This window comes from Bombus terrestris, chromosome 9 (assembly GCF_910591885.1).
Source record: "Bombus terrestris chromosome 9, iyBomTerr1.2, whole genome shotgun sequence".
Lineage (NCBI taxonomy): Eukaryota > Metazoa > Arthropoda > Insecta > Hymenoptera > Apidae > Bombus > Bombus terrestris.
Window position 1 is genome coordinate 123,754 of NC_063277.1, and position 25,754 is coordinate 149,507.

Sequence of the window (25,754 nt, forward strand, 5' to 3'; positions counted from 1 at the left end):
ACAGACCTAAAGGACCACGAGTAACCAATTTATGTACAATGTACATCTGACTCTGACGTCTCTGACTACAGTACACTGTACACCGTCACTATATATACGTATAAGTATTCATACATACATATTTACAAAGTCCAAACATTTCGATTATCAAAAGTGAAAATCCTTTTAATGTCTTACAGTGAAGTATATTTTTCTAAGTAGCATCTTCAATTTACTACTACTAAACTACTTCGACTGTTACGACTAAATCGATTATTTAATATTTTTCGAAATGTTGAAAGTTTTATTTTTCTGATTTATTCAAATAGTCTAAAACTCCTAAAATTTAAATATAAAATATATATACATATGCCGCGGTCGTATATACAATCGTAATACATATATAGGTATAATATCAAATAACTTCAGAAGTATCAATGCATTTAAACAGGTTAAATATTGTATTAAATATAGTATGTTTAAGGTAGTTTGAAAATATTCTTCGTTAAAATTAGTTAATAATAGCAATCTTGACTATTATAATAAATATTTCATTTGTTGTAATTAAAAATGTTAAACGATTTATGATATTTAATTTCAGATAATAAATCTTCACTTTAAAAAAGCTTACAAATCATATACATTTAATCGACAACAAATACCTGAAGCGCATACACACTATAGAAGTAAATAAAAATAAGAGAATTAAAGCAATGTCTCATGATAAAAATAGCTTCAAACATCAACATAGTTCTCTGAAAGTCAATTTAAGTTGTGCATCGAATCTAACAGATTCTGGTAATGATTCATTTGAACAAATAGATGTTCATTCTGATATAGATAATACAGTTTCTTATGATACTCCATTGAAAAATGTAAGCAAACATAAGCGTTCTAAGATAAAAGGGAGTGATAAAAGCATAGATTTAATTGAAATGGATAATATAAATATAATGAAAACGTCCTTAAATGTTAACACATCTGTTGATTGTATAAATGACAATAACATATGTGGAAATAAATATAGATCGGAGAATTGTAAAGAGGAAAAATTTGAAAGTTCTGAAAATAAACAAACAGATATGTTTGTAATAAATTTTGAAACTATGCAGAAAAATATAAATACTACTTCATTACAAATGTATACATCACTAGATATTTTAAATAAAGTACAAAATGATGATAATACAATTGATGATTTTCTAATGAATGCAACGAGGAACAATTTTGATGATGAACATAGTAACATTTACAAGGCACAGCGTCAAAATGATGTAATACTACAAAATAATCATGACAGTGAATATAATGGTATTGTAAGTAATACAATAGCTGTGTCACATAGTAACTCGGAAATGTCTACAATTATCAAAGAATCAACTGGTAAATGTGACATAGAAATAGATCAAAATATGAAATACTCATTGTCTGATAGAAAATCTAAGAGAAAGTTATTACCACTACATGAACGTTCCCAATTACTATCATTTTCGCCAGTACAGGATAAGGAATACTCACCACCTCCATGCTTAATATTTAAAAAAATACATAAAAAGAAGAAAAGTAAACCTAATAAGACAGTTAATGTCAATAATCTAGAATGTATCGTTAAAAAAAATAATAAAAATCACGATGGGAAAACACAAAAAAGAACAAAGAAAGTAATCAGTAAAAAAATTATTGTTAAGAAAATTGTTAATGAAGATATTTTAAGGAGATTAAATAAAAATCAAGAGAATCTTAACAAAGCAAAAACGGCAAATGTTTATATTCCAGAAAGAAATTCATCAGATGATTTTCAACTCTTGAAAAATTCACCTATTGTACATTTTACAAAAAAAAAAATGTACAAATTAAATATTGTTACAACTGGTTTATCTAATGAGTATGTGAAATATTCATCCTTCATATGTTATAAGATTACAAATTGTATTTTTTAATTGAATATTTCATTAGAATCATCTTATTTTAGAAATAAGGATATAGTTAAAGATGTTGTTAGAACTCTCGGTTTAGCAAAGATTGAATCAAACGTTACGAAAAATACAACACATATTGTGACTACAGGTATACGTACAATAAACTTATTACATGGTATCATACGAGGCTGTTGGTTAGTTACTTTTGAATGGGTTTTGAAATCTTTAGAAAATAAAGCTTGGTTAAATCCAGAAAAATATGAAATAGTGCATTGTTCAAAAGCAGCTTTGGTAAATAAAATATACAATCATAAACGTACATGTATACTATATAGTATATGCAAGAATTATTGTATACAATATTATACTTATTTATACTATATAATTTTTAGGAAAATCGTAAAGACAGGCTACTATTTGGAAGATCGTATGTTCCAGAATTATTTACTGCTTGTGGATATATATATGTTCAAAAAAATACAACACCATCTTGTAATGTATTAAAAGATCTCATAAAAGCTGCTGGTGGTTGTATTACAGAATGTCCAGAAACAGCAAGAATTCTGATTGGTATAGGTGGTTTAAAAGAAACTTGGATCTTAGATTGCATCACATCAGGTGAATTACAGCCACACAATCAATACAAACGATCATAAATATTCATTTATATGATATTTTAAAAATGATAATAAAAATACAAATCATATATGTATGCTGCGCACGCTCACGTGTATGTGTGTGTAATATTATGTACAAATTGTCATTATTAAAGTCATTATTAATAAATTATTTATTTATATGCTACATACACTACATATCTATTACATATATAAATGATTTAAAAAATAAAACAATTTATATCAACATGTATCTATATATAATTATTGTTTCTCAACATTACAATACATAAATATTTTAGAACACACAAATTTTGGTATATAGATAAAAAAGAGAACTTAGATTGTAGCTGAAATAATACTTCAGTCAGTCAATAAGAATATATATATATAGAATATGTATAGGATTGTGGACGAATAACTTTAAAAACATTAAGAAGTGAAAAAGAATGAAGTTTTATATTTAATTATGAAAAGTTTATTTTTTCTCTTTTTAATTATTTATTTAACACTTGCTGAAAATGTTTCTTATTTAAGTAGTCCAAATCAAATCTATTGACATTTGAATAATATCGTAATTAAAAAAAATATTATATCTCTACTAATTAATATAAGCCAATATGAACAAAGGAAAAACTTGATAAAGAGGAAAGTGGGAGTCAAAGTGGGAACATATTATCCATATGTAATCATTGTATTCAGATTAGGTTATGTTAACTTGTATACTTGCTGCTATTCATAACGGAATTAATACAATGTGTCAAATTGACATACATTTATTGATATGCATCTTTGTATTTATTTAATCATATATAAATATATATATATCAATGAATATGGATTATCCACATTTTCAGTAAGTAGTAAAGTACAGTTCCTTATGTATTTCGATTTTATTATTGCTTCTTTGTCATTGCGTAAGTTTATAATTTCAGTTGTTACTTGAAATGTGTTTAACCCTTTAACATCATTGTCTATGACATAGAGATAATATGTATATATACAATACATATGCAAACACAATTATTAACTATTGAATGATATAATTATTTTATTTTTGCAAATAGATTTGTATGTTCTATATAGAAATTTCATTATGGAAAATGTATTTGTTACATATCTAATTGGATTCCCGCCTAAAATTAAACATTTACAAACAAATTTCATGTAAAAGATTATTATTGTTTAAATTACAGCTCAACTTTACGTGAAACTCCATCCTCAGAAACATGCATTCCAATCCCAAGGCACAATACAACTATAATAACAGATGTTTATGCAGGCATTCCTGAAAATTTATTGCTGAATTTTTTTGGATTTTTGGTAAAAATTGTTTTTGAAGAATTATATTACTATAAATTACATAAATTTTTAGATATAGATAATATATTTTATATGTATTGTATTTGTTTAATAATCTCGTTTAATATTATGATGTATCTTGACAGTTCCTTGTTATCTTGTTTGGTCTATTACGTAAAAAAGCATGGAACTATGGACGTCTTGCATTATTAAATAAAACTGATGAACGATGGATGGAATTATTTTATGGAGATAACGAGGGTAGAGATACAGAAGCACTGTGTATAGAAACTTCTGTTAATTCTCAACTTTCACAAGTTGATAGAGGTTTCTTATCATGGATTGTTACTGCGTTCAAAGTTACGTAAGTATAATAAATATATTAATTTCTTATTTAATAATTTGCTGCATATTTATTAAATATGTAACAATTGAATAATTTAATCTAATGTTGATGTGTTAGCAAACAATTTAGTGAAATTTTAAATAATATTTTCTAATTTCAATCTTAGAGATGAGGAACTATTAAAACGAGCTGGACCAGATGGTTTACTGTATATTTCATTTGAACGTCATTTGATCATCCTAACATGCTTAATGGTTATTGTATCGTTATGTATTGCTTTACCAATTAACTTTCATGGTAATATGCAAGGTGATGATGCAACATTTGGTCATACAACAATATCAAACTTGGATCCAATGTCTACATGGGTTTGGGTGCATACAATTTTAATTTTATCCTACTTACCAATTGGTGGATACGTCATGAAACATTTTTTGAAGAAGGTATGTTTCATTAATTACACATAGATAAAGTTAAGTTATAAGACTATGATTAAAGCTTAAAATTTGATCGAAATAATAACAATGACAAAAGATGCAATGAAAATACATAAAAAATGATAAAACTATAAAAAATACATACTATATAGGTACGAGATTCCAAGCATGGTGGTGAATTGGCAGCTAGAACATTATTAATTACAGAAATACCAAAACAACAGTGTGATGTACAAAGTCTTATTGATTATTTCAAGTATGCAAATTTACGTTTACAAACATAGTAACATTTATTATTTTATTTATTCTACTTTCCTTATATTATGGTTCTCTGTAGACAAGTATTTCCCACATTAACAGTGGAAGATGTCACATTGGCTTATGATATCAGACAGCTTTCTGCATTAAATGTAGAAAAAGATTGTGCTGAACAGGCACGTTTATACTGTGAAAACTATGCAAGGAGAAGGGAGCCATTGAAAATGTATCCATATCCATGTGGCCAAGTGATAGGTTGTTGTTGCAAAAATGTATGTAATTTTTTCAGAAAATTATTGCAACCGTTACAATATAAAACCTATCCATATTCTTTTATGTAGCAAGTTGATGCTCAAGAATTTTATACAAATGAAGAAATGCGATTGACTGCATTAGTCGAAGAAGAGAAGAAAGTGGCACTAAGCAGGCCTCTTGGAGTAGCTTTCGTAACTTTAGGTAAGTTACTACTTTATTATAATTTCTTATATTAGGGAATTATTAGGGAGTATACTGCCGCCAATTTACAATAATATTATGTTAAGTTTTATTTATGTGCAACTATAATAATCAATTCTAAATTATTACATGAATTATTATATAAATTATTCAAACAGTAAACATATACATTAACAATAATTATATTAAATAATTATATAATATAATTAAATAATCATAACAATAATTATAACAATAAGGTACATCTGGTGCAGCTAAGGCTATGCGGAAGTACTTATGTTCTTTGCCAAGTACAAAATGGGTTGTGGATTATGCACCTATGCCATCTGATATCTTCTGGGAAAATTTAAGTATACCAAGGCCATGTTGGTATCTGAATGCTGTTTTAATAAATTTTTCACTGGGCATTGTATTATTTTTTCTTACTACACCAGCTGTAAGTTATTTGTAGTTAAAGTAGTAATGATGGAATGGTGAAAATAAGTTGAAACATATTTTATTTTTCCAGGTAATAGTAACCGCTTTAAACAAACTACCAATTACAGGAGAAATTATGAATCTGAGTCCAATAGTTTCATCTTTTCTTCCAACTGTATTGTTAGTTAGTGTGGCTGCTTTAATGCCAGTATTAGTAGCAAGAAGTGAATCATTAGTCAGACATTGGACTAGAAGCAGCCTAAATCGAGCAGTAATGACAAAAACATTACTTCTTTTATTACTGATGGTTCTTATATTACCTAGCTTAGGTCTAACCAGTGCACAAGCGTTTTTAGAGTGGACGGTAAACGCAGCAAATGACACAGGGCGATGGGACTGTGTGTTTTTACCTGATCAGGTACCTAGTACAATGAAATTAATGAAATATAATCTATTTTATAATTACAACACAATTATAATCTATGCAAACGTGTAAAATTGTTATGTTTTTCTAGGGTGCTTTATTTGTAAATTACGTAATTACTGCAGCTTTACTTGGAAGTGGATTAGAGTTAGTGAGGTTTCCCGAACTAGCTTTATATACCTTCAGATTGTGTATAGCACGTAGTAGGGCTGAAAGAATACATGTTAGAAAGGCAGTATTATGGGAATTTCCCCTAGGTGCTCATTATGCCTGGTTACTCTTAGTCTTTACTATGACAACAGTATATAGTTTGGCCTGTCCATTAATTACACCCTTTGGACTGTTATATCTCGTAGTGAAACATTTGGTATGATATTTGAATATTTTATGTTAGTAATATATAAGTAATATGTAAGAATAATATATGAAAATTGAATGAACTGAATTAATTATTGAAAATATGCTATGTTTATAATAATAAAATTATGTATTGTAGGTGGATAGACATAACTTATGTTTTGCCTATGGACCAAGCATAGGCGGTGGCCAATTAGCGGGTGCGGCAGCAAGTGCTACTGGAGCCGCACCGATTTTGGCACAAGCTGCACTGTTAGCTCTAGGTTTGGTAAGAAGAGGTTTATCACCATTAGCTGCGGTACAACTCAGTGGTCTTGCTGCGAGTATTTTAGGTCTTGTTACTGGTGCTACTTTATCCACATCAAAATTTAAAGTACAGTTGTATTTTTTGATATATTGAGCACAATTGGCCTTATTGTATTTAAAAATATCTAAATAATTGAAAACAATGTTTATAGGCACAAATGCAAAAAAGAGATCTATCAGCTGGTCAGAATTTCATTGCACCCGTATTACGAAAAAAACAAACATCATTAGAAGAAACTATATCTATCGGTACGAATTCTGATCTCAGTCCACCAAGCTTAAGGAGCACTAGTGCTTCTTCAATACAAGATAGTCCGAAACTTTATCAAGACTATGGTAAAGAATCACAAGCTTGATAACTTTTGGATTACAATATTGGATATTAGCCATGTAAGCGATGTATTAAAACAATTTAATGAAAGCACAGTGGTCGAATTGATTATTGAAACATTATGTCGTTGTGTCGTATCACTAAATACGACAATAATATGTTTTTGAAAAAGGAAACGAATTTATTCTTAACAAGTAAAAAAAATCTTTTAAAGTTAAAGTTATTTATAAATGTAATTTTTCACTTTAAAAGCCCATAAAAATGTTAATATGTGATCATCCGCTATAAGAAGAGAAGCATTTAGTACTGTTTCATTTGCATATAATAATTATAAACAAAGCAAACGGTAATTGTTATATTTTAGTAATAATGCAAAAAATAACGATAATAATAATAATAATAAAAACAATAATCGGTATTATTTATCTGGTTCGTTTTGTTTTCTTCTTTTAATAAGATATTTTTGATCATACACATTCTTCATAAACAATTGTTAATTATTAATAACATCTATATGTTTATAATTTTAAACTTTGTGTATGGTCATCATAATCCAATAAAGTTTTATAACAGTTTTAAGTATTCACTTCAGTGAAACAAAAAATGTCATGAGTATTTATACATAGAGAGATAAAAAGTACGCGAGTTATATGTTATCGCTTATATTACACCGTGTGTTACTGTGTAAGTGGATGTAATATGGAATTAGAAAAGGAACGTTGCACAGATGTCCCTTTTATCCTTGTTTGATCAGGCATACACACTGACGCCGTTTGTTAATGGGTGTTACACTTACATATATATTTACTGTACGTATATTTACGCGTGTGCATCCTTTATTACAGAATGACACAAGTGGTCTCTATGCAGCGTTCTCTTCCTGTTCTTATATCGCCTTTTCAGCTCATTCATGCATTCTATATTTACATCTATATGGTATTATCAGGTATTATATTACGCTCACCCCACAAGAAAGATATTCTTTTCTTTTCTCTTCTTTTATTTTTCATTGATTATGTACTTATACTTATCATTATCAAAATTTAAAAATACGTTATAAATTCGGAAATAATTGGAATTACTATTTGTATTGCAAAAGAACTGTTTTGTATCTAATAATTTTTTGTAGTTTCTTCTAACAGTGTGCTTATTTAATGTATATACAATTTAAAATACATAAAAACGCTATTAACAAACTTATATTAAATTCTCTAAATATACAATTAGAGATTTAATTGAAATTTTATAATGTATATTTTTTCTAATATATATTATAAAATTTTAACTGAATCAAATCGAACTGAATTAAAGAGGCACAAGAATTTCAATTCAATAAGATGATTTAAACGTGTAAAATAAGTTAATTAAGAACGCGGAATTTGCGGAACATTATGGAATATACGGTAAAGATATCACAACTACTATTTTGTAATAGCAAATATCTTTGAAAATAACATTGTCTAATACAAACTTTCAAAAATTCACGAGGCAGTGTGATGACAGTTGTTATAATTTAACAAATATAATGACTATTTTATGGATACGATGAAGTAACGGATAAACATTTAAAACTACGATGTAAAAAAGATTAAAAGAACATTTTTAACTAATGTGTACATATATCTTACAAAATAGACATTATGGAACTTCAAAAACTTATTTACACGAACATTGAAATTATATATATCATATATATATATATATAATTATAGATATTTAATTGTATATCAAAACAAAATTAAGAAATATAATATGTATATGCACGAACTTTAATTCTACTTTTAATTCTATGATATTTTACTTTTAAATTAAGAAAAGCATTCCATGTCAACCCGATTAGATGAATGCGTGTACGTATGTCGCGTATGCACGAGCGTGCATGCATATACATATATGTATACGCATAAGGTTCATATATGCAATGTATAGACATATATATGCAGAAAGCTTATTAACTTACGTAATTTAGGTGTATACAGAAAAATGATCATATTAAGAATAAAAGTTCATTGTTTCGCTAGCAGAATTGGAATTTATTAAAATTTGTTATTCAACTGATCCCTTTGACATGGAATGGGTGTTTTACAAACAATGTTTACATATAATTACAAATACTACTAACTCATATTGACGTTCACAGTTGTATCGCATTTCTTATTACATAATTTGTGATTTATTAATTATGAAGATTTGGAACTATGCACATTAAAATATATTTCATCGTTCGATCCTAATCAATGAGGAAAAATGGTTCATTCAAATAAACTGCCACCGATTATAGCCTCCAATTGACTAGATGTAAGATTACTAAATTTTTCTACCTGATCTTTTTCTCCTTTCAATCTTAAAGATAATCGGTGCAATTCTTTTCTTTTCATACTTTTCGAGCTGTATTCACAAGGCATAAAATTAGTAGACTGCGTTGCTTCTTCATCATCTTCTTTTTGAGATTCTTCACTTTCCTCACTACTCGGATGAACCTATAAATCATATTTTGTTCTATGTTTTTCATAAAAAGGAATTATGCATTTTAACAATATGCAATGTATTGGACAAAATGAATTATTCCTATGATTTTCGATAAACAACACTACTGTTGATCAATACTTCTGAAGCATAATATTTAAATATAACTTAAAAAATTGACCTAAAGGGTAACACACTGTAAATGATCGAAAAAATCAATTTCTGATTTTTTAATTTTTTCCAATGCTTTCCTACATAATTTGACGAACGTAACTTTTTAGTTTCTAATTTCTTTTTTATTTTTTGTTTTATTTCGTATGCACCATATGACGTACTCTAGCTATGGAAGAATTGCCAATTTTGTCATAGCTAGCAAAACATCTTGAAGAATAACTTATTTATTAAAAATGAACGTGTGTGAAATTGGTTCAAAATATTCTATTACACTCCTTAGTACGTACATGTTAATCATAATAAGCAATAAATTGACTTCTTCATATTTCGTGCTTGAAAAAAAATTAAATCTTCTAAAGATATCCCTATTCTGACTATTACAGTGTCTTCCCTCCTTAAGCTCAAAACTAACTGCGTGTCTTAAAGTGCTACAAGTAAAGTAAATGCTCACAATATGTTATGTGTAGTATGATGGTATTTAAATGTCTGTTACGCTCAAAAGAAATTTACTCACCAATTAATATTTTAAATTTCATAAGTAATTAAGAACAAAAATAATTGTACTACTTATTACAAGCTATTTGTTAATTACAAGACAGTTCTTTCTTATTGTGATACAATGAATCAGAGGTCCAAAGAGATAGTACCAAAAATATGCACTCACTTGAACGTATAAACTTAAACAGAACATGTTTGTTTGCTACTACTTCTCACTACTGCCAATGTCAGGGAGAGGATGCTGGGAACAGTGAAAAACAATTAAAAAAAAAAAAGAAAAAAAAAAGAACAAGAAAGGTTAATTGTTGTTAATCTTTTTCTTTCTACTTTTGGAATTATCTTACTAGTAAATGTTACATGAATAAAACAATTGTATTTATTTGCACAAAATTCCAAAGCAAATTAACTATGTAAGTACTTTCGACATAACTTTTTGTGTACAGATAGAGATATTAATGAAATTGAAAATAATAATTAACATTTTTGCAAACATGAAATATTATATCTCTACAGAAAAGATTCCATAAGTACGAATTAGGGAGATAGAAATATAATATATATGATATTAATTAAGATAAAAGCATTGGAAGACAAAGAATGATACGTTTTTGTCATAGGTCTATAACTGTTCGATCAGATTGGCAATGAACATTTTTCATCCCTTGAGAAAACGCATTATACTCTACGTACAACATTTTTTTCTCATGCTTACCACCACCAATTGTCAACTATATTTGCCTACTTTTTGTTATATAAATAACACAAACAAACGAGAATTATAACAATGCTTGAAACGTAAGATATTCTTCGATGAAAGTTTAAAATGCATAGAAGAATGCTCATTTTTATCAACAATTTACAACAATGAATATATCTTTAAGACTTTACCTTACCTCTATTATGGAAACTCTTGGTGATGGTTCACGTGGTATTGATTTTTCCATTATGATCAATGGACTATTGGAACCTGTAGAAGAATGTTCTTTGTCTGTTTCAGTATCATTATCCGAATAATCTTTTTCATCTTCAGCAGATCTTTGCATATCCATACTTTCATGCAACTTACAGACAAAACCAGCTTTTTCGCTATACTCAAATAAATTCCCATCCAGATGTACTATTGATAAATGTGATTAATTTTACAGTAAATGCAATAATACTGATAAACAGTAAACTTAACAACTATATTAAAAAAATCATTTACCTTGACAAAAAGCAGCACTACAAAACGAACAATGTGCAGATGTTCTACGACGACACTCTGCACAATGATGCCAAGGACAACTGAATCTCGAATCTGTATCATCAATGATCACGCAAGATTTATGATACTTTTTATTGCATGTCTTTTGATCGCAAACAACAAACTCTGTCAATTTTTCAATTTCCTGCCCACAACTCCAACATAGTACATGCTTCCTCGACCTAATTATTTTATAGTCATTATTACAGATTAATACACATTATTTGTATATTAAAATAATGAATTATTAGGAGAAAAAATGATTTATCCGAGATATTAGATAAGAATATAATATTAGAGATACAAAAAAATAAAAAATACTGATCTGTTTCTTTTAGACATATCTGCTGCATACGATAATGCAAAACTATACAATATTCCATTATTTGTGTTAGACAAATTAGTATATGACATGTGCATTTTATGTGTCATAATTTACCTTTTTTGACGTTTCATTTTATCGATTTTATCAAATTTTTTCTGTTGAATTCCTGTTGTTGAAGGTGTAGTTACTTGTGGTTTCTGTACTTTTAAACCTATAAAACCACTACAATTTGACGCTCCACAGAGGCAGGGCTTTCGAGTTTCTCCATCACAAGCTAAATTATAATTAAAGGTCAATTCTTCGCCGCACTCGATATCGCATAATGCAAACAGACCTATACGCGTGTCTCCATTAACTGTCCATTTTTGCGTTTCACAATTTGGTGAACACGAATGATCTACCACGTTTCAAGAATAGGATTTTTAAATAAATGATGGTTTATTTATTTTTGATCTTCACTTATTAAGAAATAAGAAATACTTACTCATAAACCGACTTAAATTGCCTTTTGGTTCAGCGTCGATCATTCTATTATTATCTATAGTTAAAAAATAAAAATTCTCGTTCTTTAATTCCTTCTTCCTATGTAGTCTTCGTTTGTATTCAGCTTCATCTATAACTTCACCTACATATTCTATAACAAACTGACCAGCTTTAATATGTTCTAAACTTCTAAGACCCCAACCACGTCCTACGGTATGAAATGGTTCCATAGCTGGATATTGTCTTTGTACAAATGCTTGATTTTTACATTTGGCACCAGCTGGGCAAATGCCAGGGCTACATTCAACTAATAATATTCGATTAAGACAATCTGTGCCTGGAGCACATGGATTTTCCCATTCTGCATCACAATCACACGCAACGATGCTTTCAACCTCTGCTGGCTTTACATTGCCAACTGGTTTATTCATCTAGAAATAGATATAAGTCATAGATTTATACATTACATCTGATAGTATTCATGCACTAGTGTTTACATACGCACAAAGTACGGCTGAGTACACATGAAATACCTTTAATTTGACATAATGTGGAGGTTTCAATCCTCTTGGTCCATGGTCTTTAGCTGCAGCTCTTTCGATCTTTAAACGCTGATGAATCTCATTGGCTTCTTCTAATGCTTTACGATAAGTATCATCCCTATTTTTTTTCCCAATTGGTGGTTTTATGTTTGCATCACCATCTTGATAAAGAAAAGCGCGTCCTCTATAAATAAAAAGATAACTACCGTTGTTAAATATCTTTCTTCATATTTAATCTAATTCAAACAATAATTAAGTATATTACTTACCTATGAATCCAATGATAATTATTTGATCCTAAAAACATTACGCAAAATTTACCAGGATTGTGAGGTATAGCTTCTATGTTTTCAGGAATTTCATGAGGATAACAAATACGAGATGGCCACCAACGGTAATTACCAAGTTTAACCCATACAACTTCTCCATACAGAGGCAATCTGCCTGTTTCACAATCTTCACAAATAAATGCACCATCTGGAGCATCAATACCTAAAATCATCATTAAATATAAAATCCATTTATTATATCTCAATTATTCTTTTAACTATTTTCACTATCTCACTCTACTAATATCAATATTTACATACAATAATTATATACATATCTGTGACTTGCTATCAATAATATTAATATTCTATAACTATTGTATTCACTTTAAAAATAGTTACCTAAACATTCCAAATGAAATGACGTTGGACATGTATCACAACAGATAAGACTTCCGCCTCTTGTACATAAAAAGCACCATGCTGCGTTTACTGGAGGTTGTGGGGCTTGGTAATGCTTCGGACAAACTATTTGGCTGCCAGTTAAAATTACCGAACCAGCAGGTAAACAAGACGTAGATGTATGGTAGGATGAAGGACAACGAACACATCGTGCTAATTTCTCGTTTGGAGCTCTCGAATGACTATCCTGAGGGTTGTCTGAACTGCATGTATGACATACATGATATGGGCAAGTTAAGCGGCCTCCTTGCCAATGAGACTAATGAGAAAATAAAATAAGTAATATATTTATAAGTAATATATAATAACGTTATGTATGACGTTAAATATCTGTTGTTGAACATTAGGCTATCATTACAGTTGGTGCGTATTCTGATGAATGAAACTTCTTTATTAGCTTTATTTACTAACTACTTTATATTACATATAAATATGTAATAATATATATATATATATATATATATATATATATATATATATATATATATATATATATACATACATACATACATATTTATATATTTGATTACTGTGTCATACTGAGTTTGTCAGTACGACAGTTCGTCAGAACACGCATCTACTATAATCTACCTGTGGCCACGATTTCAAGCAAGACGAATGATAATGTTTTCCACAAGCTAACACAGAACATCTTATTCTATCTCCTTCTCTTTCATTACATATAAAGCAAGCAGGTGCTACACCTGATAAGCAATCGATACATTTAAAAAATTCGTCCTCTTGCTCTTCTGATTTACCTGAAATTAAGAATAATATTCAGTTTGAGTAAATGTTAACATCATGCAAAATATCAAAGGTGTAATTGATAATTCGTTGTACCGTTATTCTCATCATTATCAATATTGCTTTGTTTAATCTCATTTATATCATCGAGAATTTTATCATCCATTATATTCTCATCAACAGAATGCTCTGGACTAGATTCTCCTGGTTTCACACAAGAAAGGTGAAAATATGAATAACAAGGACCTTTACACCTAGTTAATTTCCCAGTTTTTTCACATATTTGACAAACTTTCTCTTGCTTTGTTCCTTTGAAAAGATTATAAGGTCTATTTCTTTTCGTTTCTGAAACACTTATCTCTTCCTTTTCAACTTTAATTCTTGACCTTTTATTATCTTTAGCACTTCCATTCATTTCTAATAAGTCGTCTTCGTTGTTTAATGAATTTTCTTTTGTATGAGCACTAGTAGTGTCTGATGTTACATATGATCGATATTTTTTGCGAAAAGAAGAATTCATATTATCCCAAGTCTTTTTTAAATATTTCCTAATATCGTGTTCCGACGCATCTGGATATTCGTCTTCTAACATATCTCGATTTCGTTCGTAATAAACTTCAAAGACACCATCTACATCCTCTTCAGTACGAAATTCAACCTTTTGCACAAGAGAGATTTCGTCATTGGAATCTCTTTGACTTAAGGGAGATAACGGAGGTGTATCTGAATTAAGTTTCGAATGATTTTTACCATTCTCAATGTATTTAAGCATTCTTTGTTTAGTTCCATCTGTTTTCTCTTTATCTACTTCATATACCTGCGAAATTATTCAATATAAATATTTGTAAAACTATAATATTAATAATATGTAATTGTTTCATTCACATATGCATACATTATCTTGCCTAGCACGTTTAAAATCAGGACCATTTGAATCACTTGAGTTTTTTCTTTTATTAGCTTTATCCTTTTCCTCTGATATTTTAGATGATTTATTTCTTATACTTTTTTCCTTTGGCTTAAAAACATGTGCTCTATCATCATTACTCATTGATTCAACTTCCATAGCTTCTTCGATCGCACTTTCCCATTTTGACTTTATACCAGGCTTAACAATAAATGCTGCGGCATATTTAGCATCTCTCTTCTTTACTTCTGCAGTTATTGATTCTGATAATTTTTTAAAGTCTGCAAGATTTGTAAATGGAATCATAGAGTTTGATGAAACCCAACTGTGACGTCCTTTATCGCCAAAGTATTGGACATGTATCATTAGCGTTTGTGATCTGGCAGTAGCTGGTCAAACAAATATACGTATATACATATATATATATATATATAAATATATTTCACATGAATTGTACCAGTTACCATAAAATTGCTACATTTAAAATATTAACAAAGACGTTTAAAGAAAAAACATTTTTTGTAGGTAACTTGTTACAAATAATACATAGATGTTTTTTAGAAAATGATAATGCTCGATATTTAATTAAAGATTATATTCAAATGATAAAAAAGAACATAAAACAGAACAAGATACTATTGAGCAAAACATATGTTTATAAGTAATCTTTTTAATTATTCTAATAAATTTGTAAACAAAAACTTACCTCTTAATCTATGATATACCATTAGAACTGGATCAAGTGTTACAACACAAGGCCAAAAAGGAAAATTACCAACTCTGGCCCATGCTAATTGACCTAATATCCAATTACACTGTATAGGAGAATCAACCAATTTTGGAGTAGTATCCTCCATAATACTTAAACTAGTAGAAGAATCACTTGTATCATCCATATCGTTAACTGTATTATTTTCATCTGTACTATCGTTACTACTATCTGGTGAATTTTGATATTTACGATTCCTTGGCATTTTAGAATTCTACAAGTTACATATATTAATGTTATATCATGTGCTACTAAATACATATATACATATTTCTATTAATATATTTGATTAAAAGAAATATGATGGCAATTGAAAAAGAAAACAATTAATGTACATAACTATATAAGATTATAAATATGCATACATTTATTTATTATATGGTATAATAAACAATTATTGTTTATTATACCATATAATAAATAAATACACATACGAATAAGAATTATACAGTAAAACATTAATGAAAGCTACATATAGTACCATAGTTTGTTAAGAATAGTATTGATCTTTAATCAGAAAGATTGTAATTGATCTTAAGAGGCATAACATGCCTTTGAGGAAGTGGCAACCTCATTCTTAGGAGACTTGGGTTTTATTGTTCTGCCATACCGACTTCTACCAGGTGAAGTTTTACTAAAATTGATACCGAAGTCCTTCGGGTCATTTTTAAAGTTACTGCAGGTTGTTCCAAAATTTCTGTCCAATTCGCCAAATCTTGATTCAATTGTTATGCCCACCTTGCTATTTACTCTGTTGATAGTATTCATTGTTTTCCAACTAATTTAGCATCTTCGTCTATTGAAGGAGACAGTAATTCGGTGACATGAAACCTCATATACCTCTTCAGCGTTTTACACAATATAAACTTTAGAACTTGTGTATAAAGGGCTCATGTACAGAAAACAATTTTCATTATCGCTGAAAATAGCTGCGATGGCCGATTTTCAAGCGGTACCTTATTTCTTACAGGAACGACACTTATTTTTTTATCAGTTCACAGAAACAACGCATATTATGCACAAACTTTTAAAAAAATTTATTGGGTGTTCCATAAACAATTTCTTATCTTAATGTTAACAAATTGTAACTGAATCCTGCGGGTCTCTAAATAGGGACAGACGCGTTTCCCGCGATTTTAGGTGATTCTCATAACCATGTTTAGTTTAATTTTTCACTATACACAACGTTTGGTGATTTTTCTTTTATAGGTTACTTCAGTTTCCAATCGTGTAAAAGCCCATATCAACTTATGCATACGTATACATGTATTGTTGTATGTTACGTTTCACGTTAATTGTTACGGATCTAATAATGAATATTTTGTTAATACTCTATGAAGTACTGATTAAATCATATATATTTATATCTATATTTTAAATTAGAAACTACGTGAAAATTTGTTATTGAATCAAATCGTAATTACATCTGTAAATATGTATGTATACACGCATACATATATTTATATATATGCATTTAACTTCATTGAAAATTTCAAACAAATTATATTAAAGAAATTCTATTTTAATTGATTTCGACTACCAGGGGAAAAAGTAACGTAACATCAATTGTTTATTTGGAAAATCCAGCAATATAATGTTCATTAGAATTTATATCATTAATTTCATGTAATCCATTATGGTGCATCATGCTTTTTAATTCGTTTACAAAATTTTGTAAGTTTTCATTTCGTACGTCTACCAGGAATTTTGGTAGTTCCACCAACATGATTCCTTTTTTTTTTAGTAATGGTACAAGATTAGGTATTTGTTTCACCATGTTATGAGCCATCCAAATGAAATCAAATCTACCAATATATGCCATTTTATGTTTAGAAGTTGATAAAAATGTAATAGGATGGAAGATTATCTGAAAGTATATTTATTAATTTTGTATAGTATTTTATGGTTCGTAAATAAGTAATAATTTTATAATTCTCTATGATACTTTATGATTTTTGACATTTATCCAAGATATATCATTCCACTTATATTTATTTTTCTCTCTTTCCCATGATTCTTGCTCCATTTCTTTATTTGGTGTTTCAATTACTAATGTGCCATTTAGGATAGAAGAATCTCTATGTGATGCAATAAGTTCTTGGCATATTGATTCTCCAGTTCTAATTTCATAAATATGCTTCATAATTTCTCTCTCAGCTATATCAGTTGCTCTATATCTATTATATTATTGTGTTGTATTATTTTCAATATGGTAATATCAATAGTATCACAACAAAATACAAATTTAGAATGCAGCTTACATATTATCATCCCTTTTCTCCTGTAAAGCCCAAGTGAAGAAAGGACCATTTGTAATGTCTCCTAAGTAAGTATAATGTACAAACCCAGGACCATATTGTATAATGTTGTTTAACAATGTTGGATTACTTCTAACAGGTTCACCTTCTAACCAAGTGAATGCAATTCCATTATTTCTCCAAAACCTAATATTAAGATAGGAAATAAATTATAAAAGTATACTGATATGACGAAATTTTCCAATAGTTAATAAACATACCTATATTCCTGCAATGTTAGGTTTGAAATACCTTTAGATTTTAAAATCATATGATAATCCCAATCAAAAACACCTTCCCGATAATCATATCTTGTTTTTAATGATTTTCTAACTCTTTGATCCCAATACTCCATAATAGGAACATTGTCACACGTTGCATGTGCCCAGAATCTTATAAAATATGTACATATAATTAAAAATGGAAACTTATAAAATATGAAGAAAAACCAGTTTTAAAGTTCCTTATTTAAACTCACTTAAAAATTGCTTGCAATTGATCTCTATCCTTATGCTTGAACTGTTCCAAGCTTAACCAAGGACAATCAATTGTATTCGTTGGTATATTTGACAACTGATTGCATGATTTTATCAAATATTTAGCTGTTGCAGGCCTTATTAATGTATTTCCAAATATTTCTAAATAATAGCGAGTTGCCTCTTGCAATCCTTTGGTGTTTGTATTAAAACAAACAAAATTTTTTTATTATTACCAAAACAATTACTCTGTATATTTTGAAATTAAATATACATACCCAAATTTGTTTCTAGACAAGTACTTAATAAGAGAATAGATCTAGCAACTTGTTCCAATGTTGATTCGACTACATTATATATAACGATGCGATCATTGTACAAATAAGATGATGCTAATGTTTTCAAGATATGTCTTGCATCATTAGCACCTACAATTAATATCTCGAGATATTCACTTGGATAATTGGTTTTATGTTTATTAATTTCGAACTGTATGTCTAATGCTGGACTATATCCCCACCACATGTTGTTAAAACTATAATCTTTAAATTATTAAAGTATATAATCATTAAAAACAGCTGAATACCGATATTATCGTTGGTAAGTAAAGACTTTAGGATAGATTATTTCCATGGCAACATCCATACATTTATATATGCTTACATATAAGTTTTTACCATGTGACAAAATAGTTTAATGATATATTTCATATTTCATGAAGTATTTATTTATTCGATTCTTTATAACTATATATTTGAGTTGTTGTATCAAGATATTTGTTAAAAATAAATATGTATCTATATAGGTATATGCGCACGCCCGAATATACCTCTATATATAAAACAAAATAAAGGAATAATATGTACGTATTATATTAAAGTTAAAAGTCATAAATTTATATAATGAAAAATTATAAGCAGTTAATAATAATCCTCTCATAGACTTATAAAACCATTTATTTTGTTCCTATATTATATAGATTCTGTGACACAGATAAAAATAACATCCTCTTAAATCTTGCTCATGCAAGAATTTTTTATGAACATATTTACGTTAACTCGATTTGGACAGTAACTCATTTATCTCGTTTTTTTTGAGCCCGTTTATTGCCACACCGTTGTAAGATATCTGTAATAGGTCCTTTATGTTGAAATATAGCAATAAGCTGCGTGCGTGCTTCGGTCATTCCTTCGCTAATTAAGCTACTACGTTGCATATTTCCTTTAATTAATTCATTTACACGTTCAAGACCATCATCTTGTCTATTCCTGACATTTTGCTGTGATTCAAGCATGGTTAACGTTGTTTTCAGTTTTTCATGTACCTATACAAATTTCAGTTTATAATATTATTGTTTGAACGTTATTATTTACATAAAATATATATTTTATTACCATAAATAAATATTAATATAATCTACTATAAACTTACTTGTTTCTCAAGATCAGCAATATCTTCCATTTGTGCTGTAAGATGATATACTTTCCAACCATTTAATTTCTGTAATACATGTTTCTGTTGGGCTATTTCTGCAACAGTAGGTCGTCTTTCTTCACGAGGTCTAACCTCGCTTGGTCTTCTATAATGATGAAGTCTACTGCCGCATCTATTTTTCCATGAAGGCCCTGTAAAACCAAAAATAATTATCTCCTTTTAACATATATTCATAATGATTTTTGCTGGACATTCCTTCCACAAACCTAATAAACTAGGTGTAGGCCGTGTTCGTATTGCAACTGTTGGTTGTTGTGTAGGAGATTTGATAACATCACATTGCGTGTTTGGAGTTTGTCTCTTTTCTGATAATTTTTCTTTCGTTTCTTCTTTAAACTCTTTTTTCATCCTTTCTTCTGTAATAAACTGCATTTCTTCTTCAGTACACCTTGATTCCGTTAATTCTACTCCGGTAAGTTGTTGTTTTCGAGGCTTTTTTCTGGGAGACATTTCTACTGTTGGATTTATGGTAATCCTGGATTGTTCAGGTTCCTCGTCAAGTCCAGGCGATGACGTTGCTGAAACTGTAGTAGATCCTGAACTTTGACAACCTCCACCATCTTGATCTCCTCTCGGCGAACACGGTGGGCTGGATGTTGTAACAGGAGGTAAAGATGCCAGTACAGGAACTAAATTCTTAGCCGCACCTAAAAATTCGGAACCATTTCATCAATTTTGTTATCAAATACAAAAACACGAAATGAAAAAACATCATATATATAACATTATTTAACTTATTTCGTTCATACCTTTGATAGGTGAATTGTCATGATCTCTCTTTCGAAGTATACTTGGTCTTGGAGATGCATTTGTTTTAGCGTGAGGTTCATCGTACCCAGGTTCGACGAGTAACCTTACTGGAGTTTGGCGGTATTGGGTATATGTTCCTGCTCAATATTATTCAATAAACATTGCTTTGAAAACATTAAAACATATCAACAGACAATGAAAATTACCTGCGGGTTCAAAAGAATAGTAGGTTGCAGTATGTGGCGGATGCAAATATTGCCCTTGAGTCGATTGAGAAGGCGTTGAATTTGAGTTATTATTTGTATTACTGGCGGAAGAAACCCGAAATCCAGATTGTTGATTGGGTTTGATTTGCACAGTTTGTCCAATGCTTTGTGCCTGTACTGTTTTAGCAGGTGCTGATGTAACTCTTGCTGATGCTAAAGGTAAAGGATGCAAAGACATTCCAGTAATTCTAGCAACAGTAGTCGATGTAGGCTGTGATATTCTTGTTGTATTTGATGTACTTGCTGTTGTAGCAATTACGCGTGATACTGTGTTAAGGCTTGACAAAGAGGTTACTGTTTGAACAACACGTGGTATTGTTTGTGTCTGTGATTGTGGCTGCTGTTGCTGTTGCTGCTGCTGTTGTTGCACCTATTGTATAATCAATTCTGATCAATATCCAAAGCACTAATAAAATATATCTTACATCATATGTGATATGTGTAATGTGTAAATACCTTTGCACTTACTTGTTGAGAAGGAATTACAATTCTACTAACAGTTCCAGTTGATGGAGTAGCAACAGTATTAATTGATAATTGCCTTCCAACTGTTGGCTGAACAGACACTGAAGCTGAAGCAGTTACTCTATTTGTAGCTCCAATTACAGGTGCTGATACAGCTATACGATTTACAATACCTGTGGTACTTAGAGGTCTATTTGACTGATTAGGCTATGATATGAATACAAAATGAACATTATTTATCTTATCAATATTATTTTACAACTTCACTTTATTGATTACAATGAGTAATAACTTACTTGAATAGTTTGAGCTGAAGGTCTGCTAGGTTGTGTAGTTTGTGATATATTTGATATTTGAGGAGCAGCTGGTCTGCTTTGTGTAACCGGCAATCTTGTAATACTATTGTTCGCTTGAAGAACTGGTGCTATTAATCTGGACGGAGTACCAGAAACTCCAGTGACCATTGTGGCTTGTACAGATCTTCCTTGGCCTGAAGGTGTAATTAAACGAGGCTGTTGACTGGCATACACTGTTGATGGTGGTCTTGAAATTCGGCTAACAGGAGGTATGGGATGCCTTTGTGGTTGCGCATATACCACTGATGTTGTTTTAGGTTGCCACTGAGAACTTGAAATAGCTGTATTTATTCTAGGAAATGCAAAAGATGGTATGAATTTTTATATTATTTCAGTTGTATTATTTCATGGTATAATGGTTATCAGTTTAATATTTTACTAAATACTTAAAGTAAACTCTATTTACCTGTTATACTTACTCTGAAATATTTAATGTTTAGTTATATAATTAAAGGATATAAATTTTTATAACATAAATTTCCGGTTGTCCGAAAAGTTCATTTCGATTTTTAAGGAAAATTCAAACGTAGCAATAAATTTCGATATACATTTAATTGAATGATATAGGTGCCATTTTATTCTACAATCCTTTCTCCATCTTTCATGCAACTTGAATATTTCAACCTTTCAGAATCTCTCAGGTTTTCCGATTTTTTATGTCAACCAAAGGATCAAAGTTTTTGCCATTAACGCATTAACGCCAGCGCCGATATTCAGGGTTTTCTCTGTGAGGCGGCATCGAACGCACGCCGCCTCACGGAACAAATTCGTGTGACCCACCGATAATGCACGCCGCCTCACGGGGCAGACACGTGTGACCCACAGATGGTGCACGTCGGCGTCAACGCGTTAAGGAAATTTTGTAATGACCTAAATAAATAAAAATTTGAGAGTGGAATGTCTGGTGAATACGGTAGGTGGAGTAGCACGTCCCAACTAAGCTCCAACAGCTTTGTCGAGTTGTCAAAGACACATGATGCCGTGAATTGACATGATAAAACACGACGCCCTTCCGATTCGCTACTTCTGGACGTTTTTGTTCAATTGTCGTCTTTAATTCGTCTAATTACTTTCCTAAATTTATTGTTTGGTTCTTTGGTAGAAGCTCATAATACAGTATTCCTTTCCAGTCCAACCAGACACAGAGCATGATTTTCTTCAGATGAAGACCAGCTTTTAGGATGACTAAAGATTCATTTCAATTTCCTCAATATCTTTTCCACTCAACATTATTATAAATAATACATTTTCATTTTTCATTCCCCATCATCAAAAATGGTGTCTCCTTCTTGCGTTTATACAGCGAGTTGCAAATGGAAATGTGATTCATCAGATTTTTCTCTGTTAAATTCTGGATTTTGATGTTTTTAGCATTTCTGCTAATTCATGTGTTATATAGCGTGGGTTATTCTTGATCAGTGATTTGATCTAATCTTCATCAGTGGTGAAGGGCCTACCCGGATGTTCTTGATCTTCAAGGTTGAAATCCACTTCCACAATTCTTTCAGCTATAGCACCGTCACCGTAAACAGCACATATCTTGCTTGCTGCTTGTGTGGTATTTTTGTCTTTCCAGTAAAAGAAGAGCATTAAATGCCTATAATGCACTTTGTTTCCTCCATATTTAAGAGCTTATAAAACCAATAAAAATTAATGTATCCTAACTGAACTTTTTTCTAAAGATACGCGAAATATCACTTTTTAGGATATGTACACATGTTATTTGTTTTTAATCATTCTGATATATTCAGACTTGTCCTAATACCACCTGCCAAAAATCGATAAAAAACTTTCCGAACAACCCTTACATATATATGCATATATATACCCTGATCTTGTGGTAGGTATAGCTTGTCCAGTATTTGCTCTAACAATCGGGGTAGCCACTGTCGATCTTGGGGCAGAAATATTGGCAACTGCAGCTGGTCCTCGTGGTACATGATAAGTTGCTGGCATATTTGTAACTTGTTGTGTCTGTTGTAATAATTGCTGAGCCTGTGGTTGATTTTGACGTTCCACTGTACTTAACATACCTGGAGAAATTATCCTTACTGTAGAGCCCACTGAGCAGATCTACAAAACCATGATCAATGATATCTATTAAGACTTTAAAACAAAATAATGTATTTAAATGTAAATAAAAAGTTCTCTCTACCGTCGTTGTTATCTTGTTTGTTTCTGAAGTTGAAGTGGTACCGCAGGGAACTACAGGTTTCATTACAGGTAATTTTGAGTTTGTATCCATTGACATTGATTTTCCTATAAGACTAGTAGATGTACCACCAACTGATCCCACTATAGTCTGTGTTGACTGAATATTTTGTATGTTACTTTGAACAACACTTTGCACATTTTGTATACTTTGCATAGTAGTTAAATTCTGCGCTATGCTTTGTACTGTTGTCTCTGGTAGATGTTTATCACCGCCACTCTCGACTGAACTTAATGTTGTGTTCATATCTATATCTCTAAAAATTATCTTTATATATATATATATATATATATATATGTAAAAACAGAATAAAATCCATTTTACACATAAAAATTAGTCTCTAAATTTCATATTTTATTTATTATCCTTTATTATAGGTTTTTTTCATCTTCTAAACTTTATAGAAATTAAAAATTATTATACATAAAATAGTCAATACTGTAGGAGAGTGTCTTAATTAAAAGACTAAAAATCTTAATTAAAAGTCTAAAATTAAGTTTCTTAAATACATTTGAAGGTTATCTACTTTTCTAATAATTTAACAGCAATAACAAAGATAATATATATAAAACAATGTTATAATGAATATGGTATTAAAACATAAAATAATGTTGAGTATTGTAAAAAATGAATGTACTTTTTTATCTTTGAAACTGACAGTAAGCAGTATTTTTTGGAAGGGAATATATAATGATAAAAGTACGCATACCTTTATAAAAACATAACGCAGTAAGATCATTACCAATTTATTTAAACGTACACATATAACATTCTTAAAATTCTTCCGTTTCATTGATGCTTTTCAAAAAAAAAACATTTTACACTCCAAACAGCAGTTTCCTTTTCACTATAGAAGTTTATAGCGCCTAGTGTAAGCACAAACACCAAGCACAATACAGGGCAGGTAGATTGTTATTAGCTAAATAAATGTTCTATGCATTTACTATATTCTTCACTTGATAGGAACATTTCATTTAATCAAACAATTTTAAATGGAAATAAATATATAATTATGAAAACTTGAATAAATAGTAGAATGTAGTAATTTAAAGGTCATTATTTATATCAAAATATAATATATTGTAAATAAATTTACTATAAAAACAGTGAATAATATCTCCATAAAGAAAATCACTACTAAAAATAGTTAGTGATTTTTATTCTGAATGTAAAGTTGGTTAAATTACGGTAACAATAAAATAAATAGTGCTCACTATTTATTGAAGACATTTCTTTTTAATTTGAATATTTATTTACTTTTCTTTACATTATAGCCATAATAAACTAAATTATTCAATAAACTAAATTAACTTTCTCTCTCTTTCTGTTTCTCTCCTCTGTAATTGAATAAAAGAATACGAGTATATTTTTTCATACACATTATGTAAGAGCTTCTTTCATTTGCAG

At 29.7% G+C, this 25,754-nt stretch overlaps 5 protein-coding genes across 12 annotated transcripts; 2 read left to right on the forward strand and 3 right to left on the reverse strand.

Annotated features, from left to right (window-relative positions):
* Window positions 1-339: 339 nt before the first annotated feature.
* On the forward strand, window positions 340-2,368 carry LOC100645599 (uncharacterized protein PF3D7_0207100). Its single transcript, XM_048408395.1, has 4 exons — window positions 340-463; window positions 581-1,864; window positions 1,952-2,046; window positions 2,291-2,368. The coding sequence occupies exons 2-4, from the start codon at window positions 693-695 to the stop codon at window positions 2,299-2,301; spliced, it is 1,278 nt and encodes a 425-aa protein (XP_048264352.1). The 5' UTR covers window positions 340-463; window positions 581-692; the 3' UTR covers window positions 2,302-2,368.
* A 551-nt stretch (window positions 2,369-2,919) lies between these two features.
* Window positions 2,920-7,244, forward strand: LOC100649774 (calcium permeable stress-gated cation channel 1). The gene is made up of 12 exons (XM_003397448.4): window positions 2,920-3,371; window positions 3,712-3,838; window positions 3,964-4,181; window positions 4,330-4,606; window positions 4,753-4,856; window positions 4,938-5,130; window positions 5,200-5,314; window positions 5,554-5,750; window positions 5,823-6,149; window positions 6,247-6,522; window positions 6,652-6,885; window positions 6,971-7,244. The coding sequence occupies exons 1-12, from the start codon at window positions 3,346-3,348 to the stop codon at window positions 7,172-7,174; spliced, it is 2,298 nt and encodes a 765-aa protein (XP_003397496.1). The 5' UTR covers window positions 2,920-3,345; the 3' UTR covers window positions 7,175-7,244.
* Window positions 7,245-9,161: 1,917 nt separating this feature from the next.
* Window positions 9,162-17,268, reverse strand: LOC100649537 (histone-lysine N-methyltransferase NSD2). Of its 6 annotated transcripts, none has more exons than XM_048408379.1 (14): window positions 16,584-17,268; window positions 15,969-16,245; window positions 15,251-15,651; window positions 14,452-15,172; window positions 14,203-14,369; window positions 13,552-13,870; window positions 13,283-13,372; window positions 13,150-13,177; window positions 12,872-13,064; window positions 12,340-12,769; window positions 11,970-12,252; window positions 11,492-11,712; window positions 11,181-11,404; window positions 9,162-9,629 (listed from the first exon to the last, which is right to left on the reverse strand). In XM_048408379.1, the coding sequence occupies exons 1-14, from the start codon at window positions 16,797-16,799 to the stop codon at window positions 9,402-9,404; spliced, it is 3,798 nt and encodes a 1,265-aa protein (XP_048264336.1). In that variant the 5' UTR covers window positions 16,800-17,268; the 3' UTR covers window positions 9,162-9,401. The 6 variants fall into 6 exon arrangements, with proteins under 6 accessions (XP_048264336.1, XP_048264338.1, XP_048264337.1 ...); XM_048408382.1 differs by adding an exon at window positions 10,454-10,528 and having other exon boundaries at window positions 9,543-9,629; window positions 13,150-13,372; XM_048408381.1 differs by having other exon boundaries at window positions 13,150-13,372; window positions 16,770-17,268.
* A 315-nt stretch (window positions 17,269-17,583) lies between these two features.
* On the reverse strand, window positions 17,584-19,600 carry LOC105666034 (dynein axonemal assembly factor 3). Its single transcript, XM_012311634.3, has 6 exons — window positions 19,083-19,600; window positions 18,807-18,996; window positions 18,550-18,720; window positions 18,293-18,475; window positions 17,977-18,208; window positions 17,584-17,898 (listed from the first exon to the last, which is right to left on the reverse strand). Exons 1-6 carry the CDS (start codon window positions 19,327-19,329, stop codon window positions 17,602-17,604), a joined length of 1,320 nt encoding a protein of 439 aa, XP_012167024.2. The 5' UTR covers window positions 19,330-19,600; the 3' UTR covers window positions 17,584-17,601.
* A 142-nt stretch (window positions 19,601-19,742) lies between these two features.
* Window positions 19,743-25,248, reverse strand: LOC100649659 (histone deacetylase complex subunit SAP130-A). Of its 3 annotated transcripts, none has more exons than XM_012311632.3 (10): window positions 25,057-25,248; window positions 24,291-24,603; window positions 23,964-24,208; window positions 22,076-22,427; window positions 21,771-21,986; window positions 21,255-21,684; window positions 21,048-21,185; window positions 20,505-20,945; window positions 20,236-20,429; window positions 19,743-20,128 (listed from the first exon to the last, which is right to left on the reverse strand). In XM_012311632.3, the coding sequence occupies exons 2-10, from the start codon at window positions 24,591-24,593 to the stop codon at window positions 19,880-19,882; spliced, it is 2,568 nt and encodes an 855-aa protein (XP_012167022.1). In that variant the 5' UTR covers window positions 24,594-24,603; window positions 25,057-25,248; the 3' UTR covers window positions 19,743-19,879. The 3 variants fall into 3 exon arrangements, with proteins under 3 accessions (XP_012167022.1, XP_012167021.1, XP_012167020.1); XM_012311631.3 differs by having other exon boundaries at window positions 21,783-21,986; window positions 24,291-24,614; XM_012311630.3 differs by having other exon boundaries at window positions 24,291-24,614.
* Window positions 25,249-25,754: the final 506 nt, after the last annotated feature.

Excerpts from the sequence above, each read along its gene's own strand:
- LOC105666034 (XM_012311634.3), bottom strand. The coding sequence starts at position 19,329 with ATGTGGTGGGGATATAGTCCAGCATTAGACATACAGTTCGAAATTAAT. Across the intron at positions 18,997-19,082 it reads TTGTCTAGAAACAAATTTGG|GATTGCAAGAGGCAACTCGC; the intron begins GTATGTATATTT and ends CAAACACCAAAG. Across the intron at positions 18,209-18,292 it reads GAGAAAAGGGATGATAATAT|ATATAGAGCAACTGATATAG; the intron begins GTAAGCTGCATT and ends ATAATATAATAG.
- LOC100649659 (XM_012311630.3), bottom strand. The coding sequence starts at position 25,140 with ATGAAACGGAAGAATTTTAAGAATGTTATATGTGTACGTTTAAATAAA. Across the intron at positions 22,428-23,963 it reads ATACCTACCACAAGATCAGG|AATAAATACAGCTATTTCAA; the intron begins GTATATATATGC and ends TGCATTTCCTAG. Across the intron at positions 21,186-21,254 it reads CTATTCTTTTGAACCCGCAG|GAACATATACCCAATACCGC; the intron begins GTAATTTTCATT and ends AATATTGAGCAG.
- LOC100645599 (XM_048408395.1), top strand. The coding sequence starts at position 693 with ATGTCTCATGATAAAAATAGCTTCAAACATCAACATAGTTCTCTGAAA. Across the intron at positions 1,865-1,951 it reads ACAACTGGTTTATCTAATGA|AAATAAGGATATAGTTAAAG; the intron begins GTATGTGAAATA and ends ATCTTATTTTAG.
- LOC100649774 (XM_003397448.4), top strand. The coding sequence starts at position 3,346 with ATGAATATGGATTATCCACATTTTCA. Across the intron at positions 4,182-4,329 it reads GTTACTGCGTTCAAAGTTAC|AGATGAGGAACTATTAAAAC; the intron begins GTAAGTATAATA and ends TTTCAATCTTAG. Across the intron at positions 6,523-6,651 it reads ATCTCGTAGTGAAACATTTG|GTGGATAGACATAACTTATG; the intron begins GTATGATATTTG and ends TATGTATTGTAG.
- LOC100649537 (XM_020864811.2), bottom strand. The coding sequence starts at position 16,799 with ATGAATACTATCAACAGAGTAAATAGCAAGGTGGGCATAACAATTGAA. Across the intron at positions 13,065-13,149 it reads AATTATCATTGGATTCATAG|AGGACGCGCTTTTCTTTATC; the intron begins GTAAGTAATATA and ends TTTTATTTATAG. Across the intron at positions 11,713-11,969 it reads AAAATGAAACGTCAAAAAAG|GTCGAGGAAGCATGTACTAT; the intron begins GTAAATTATGAC and ends TAAAATAATTAG.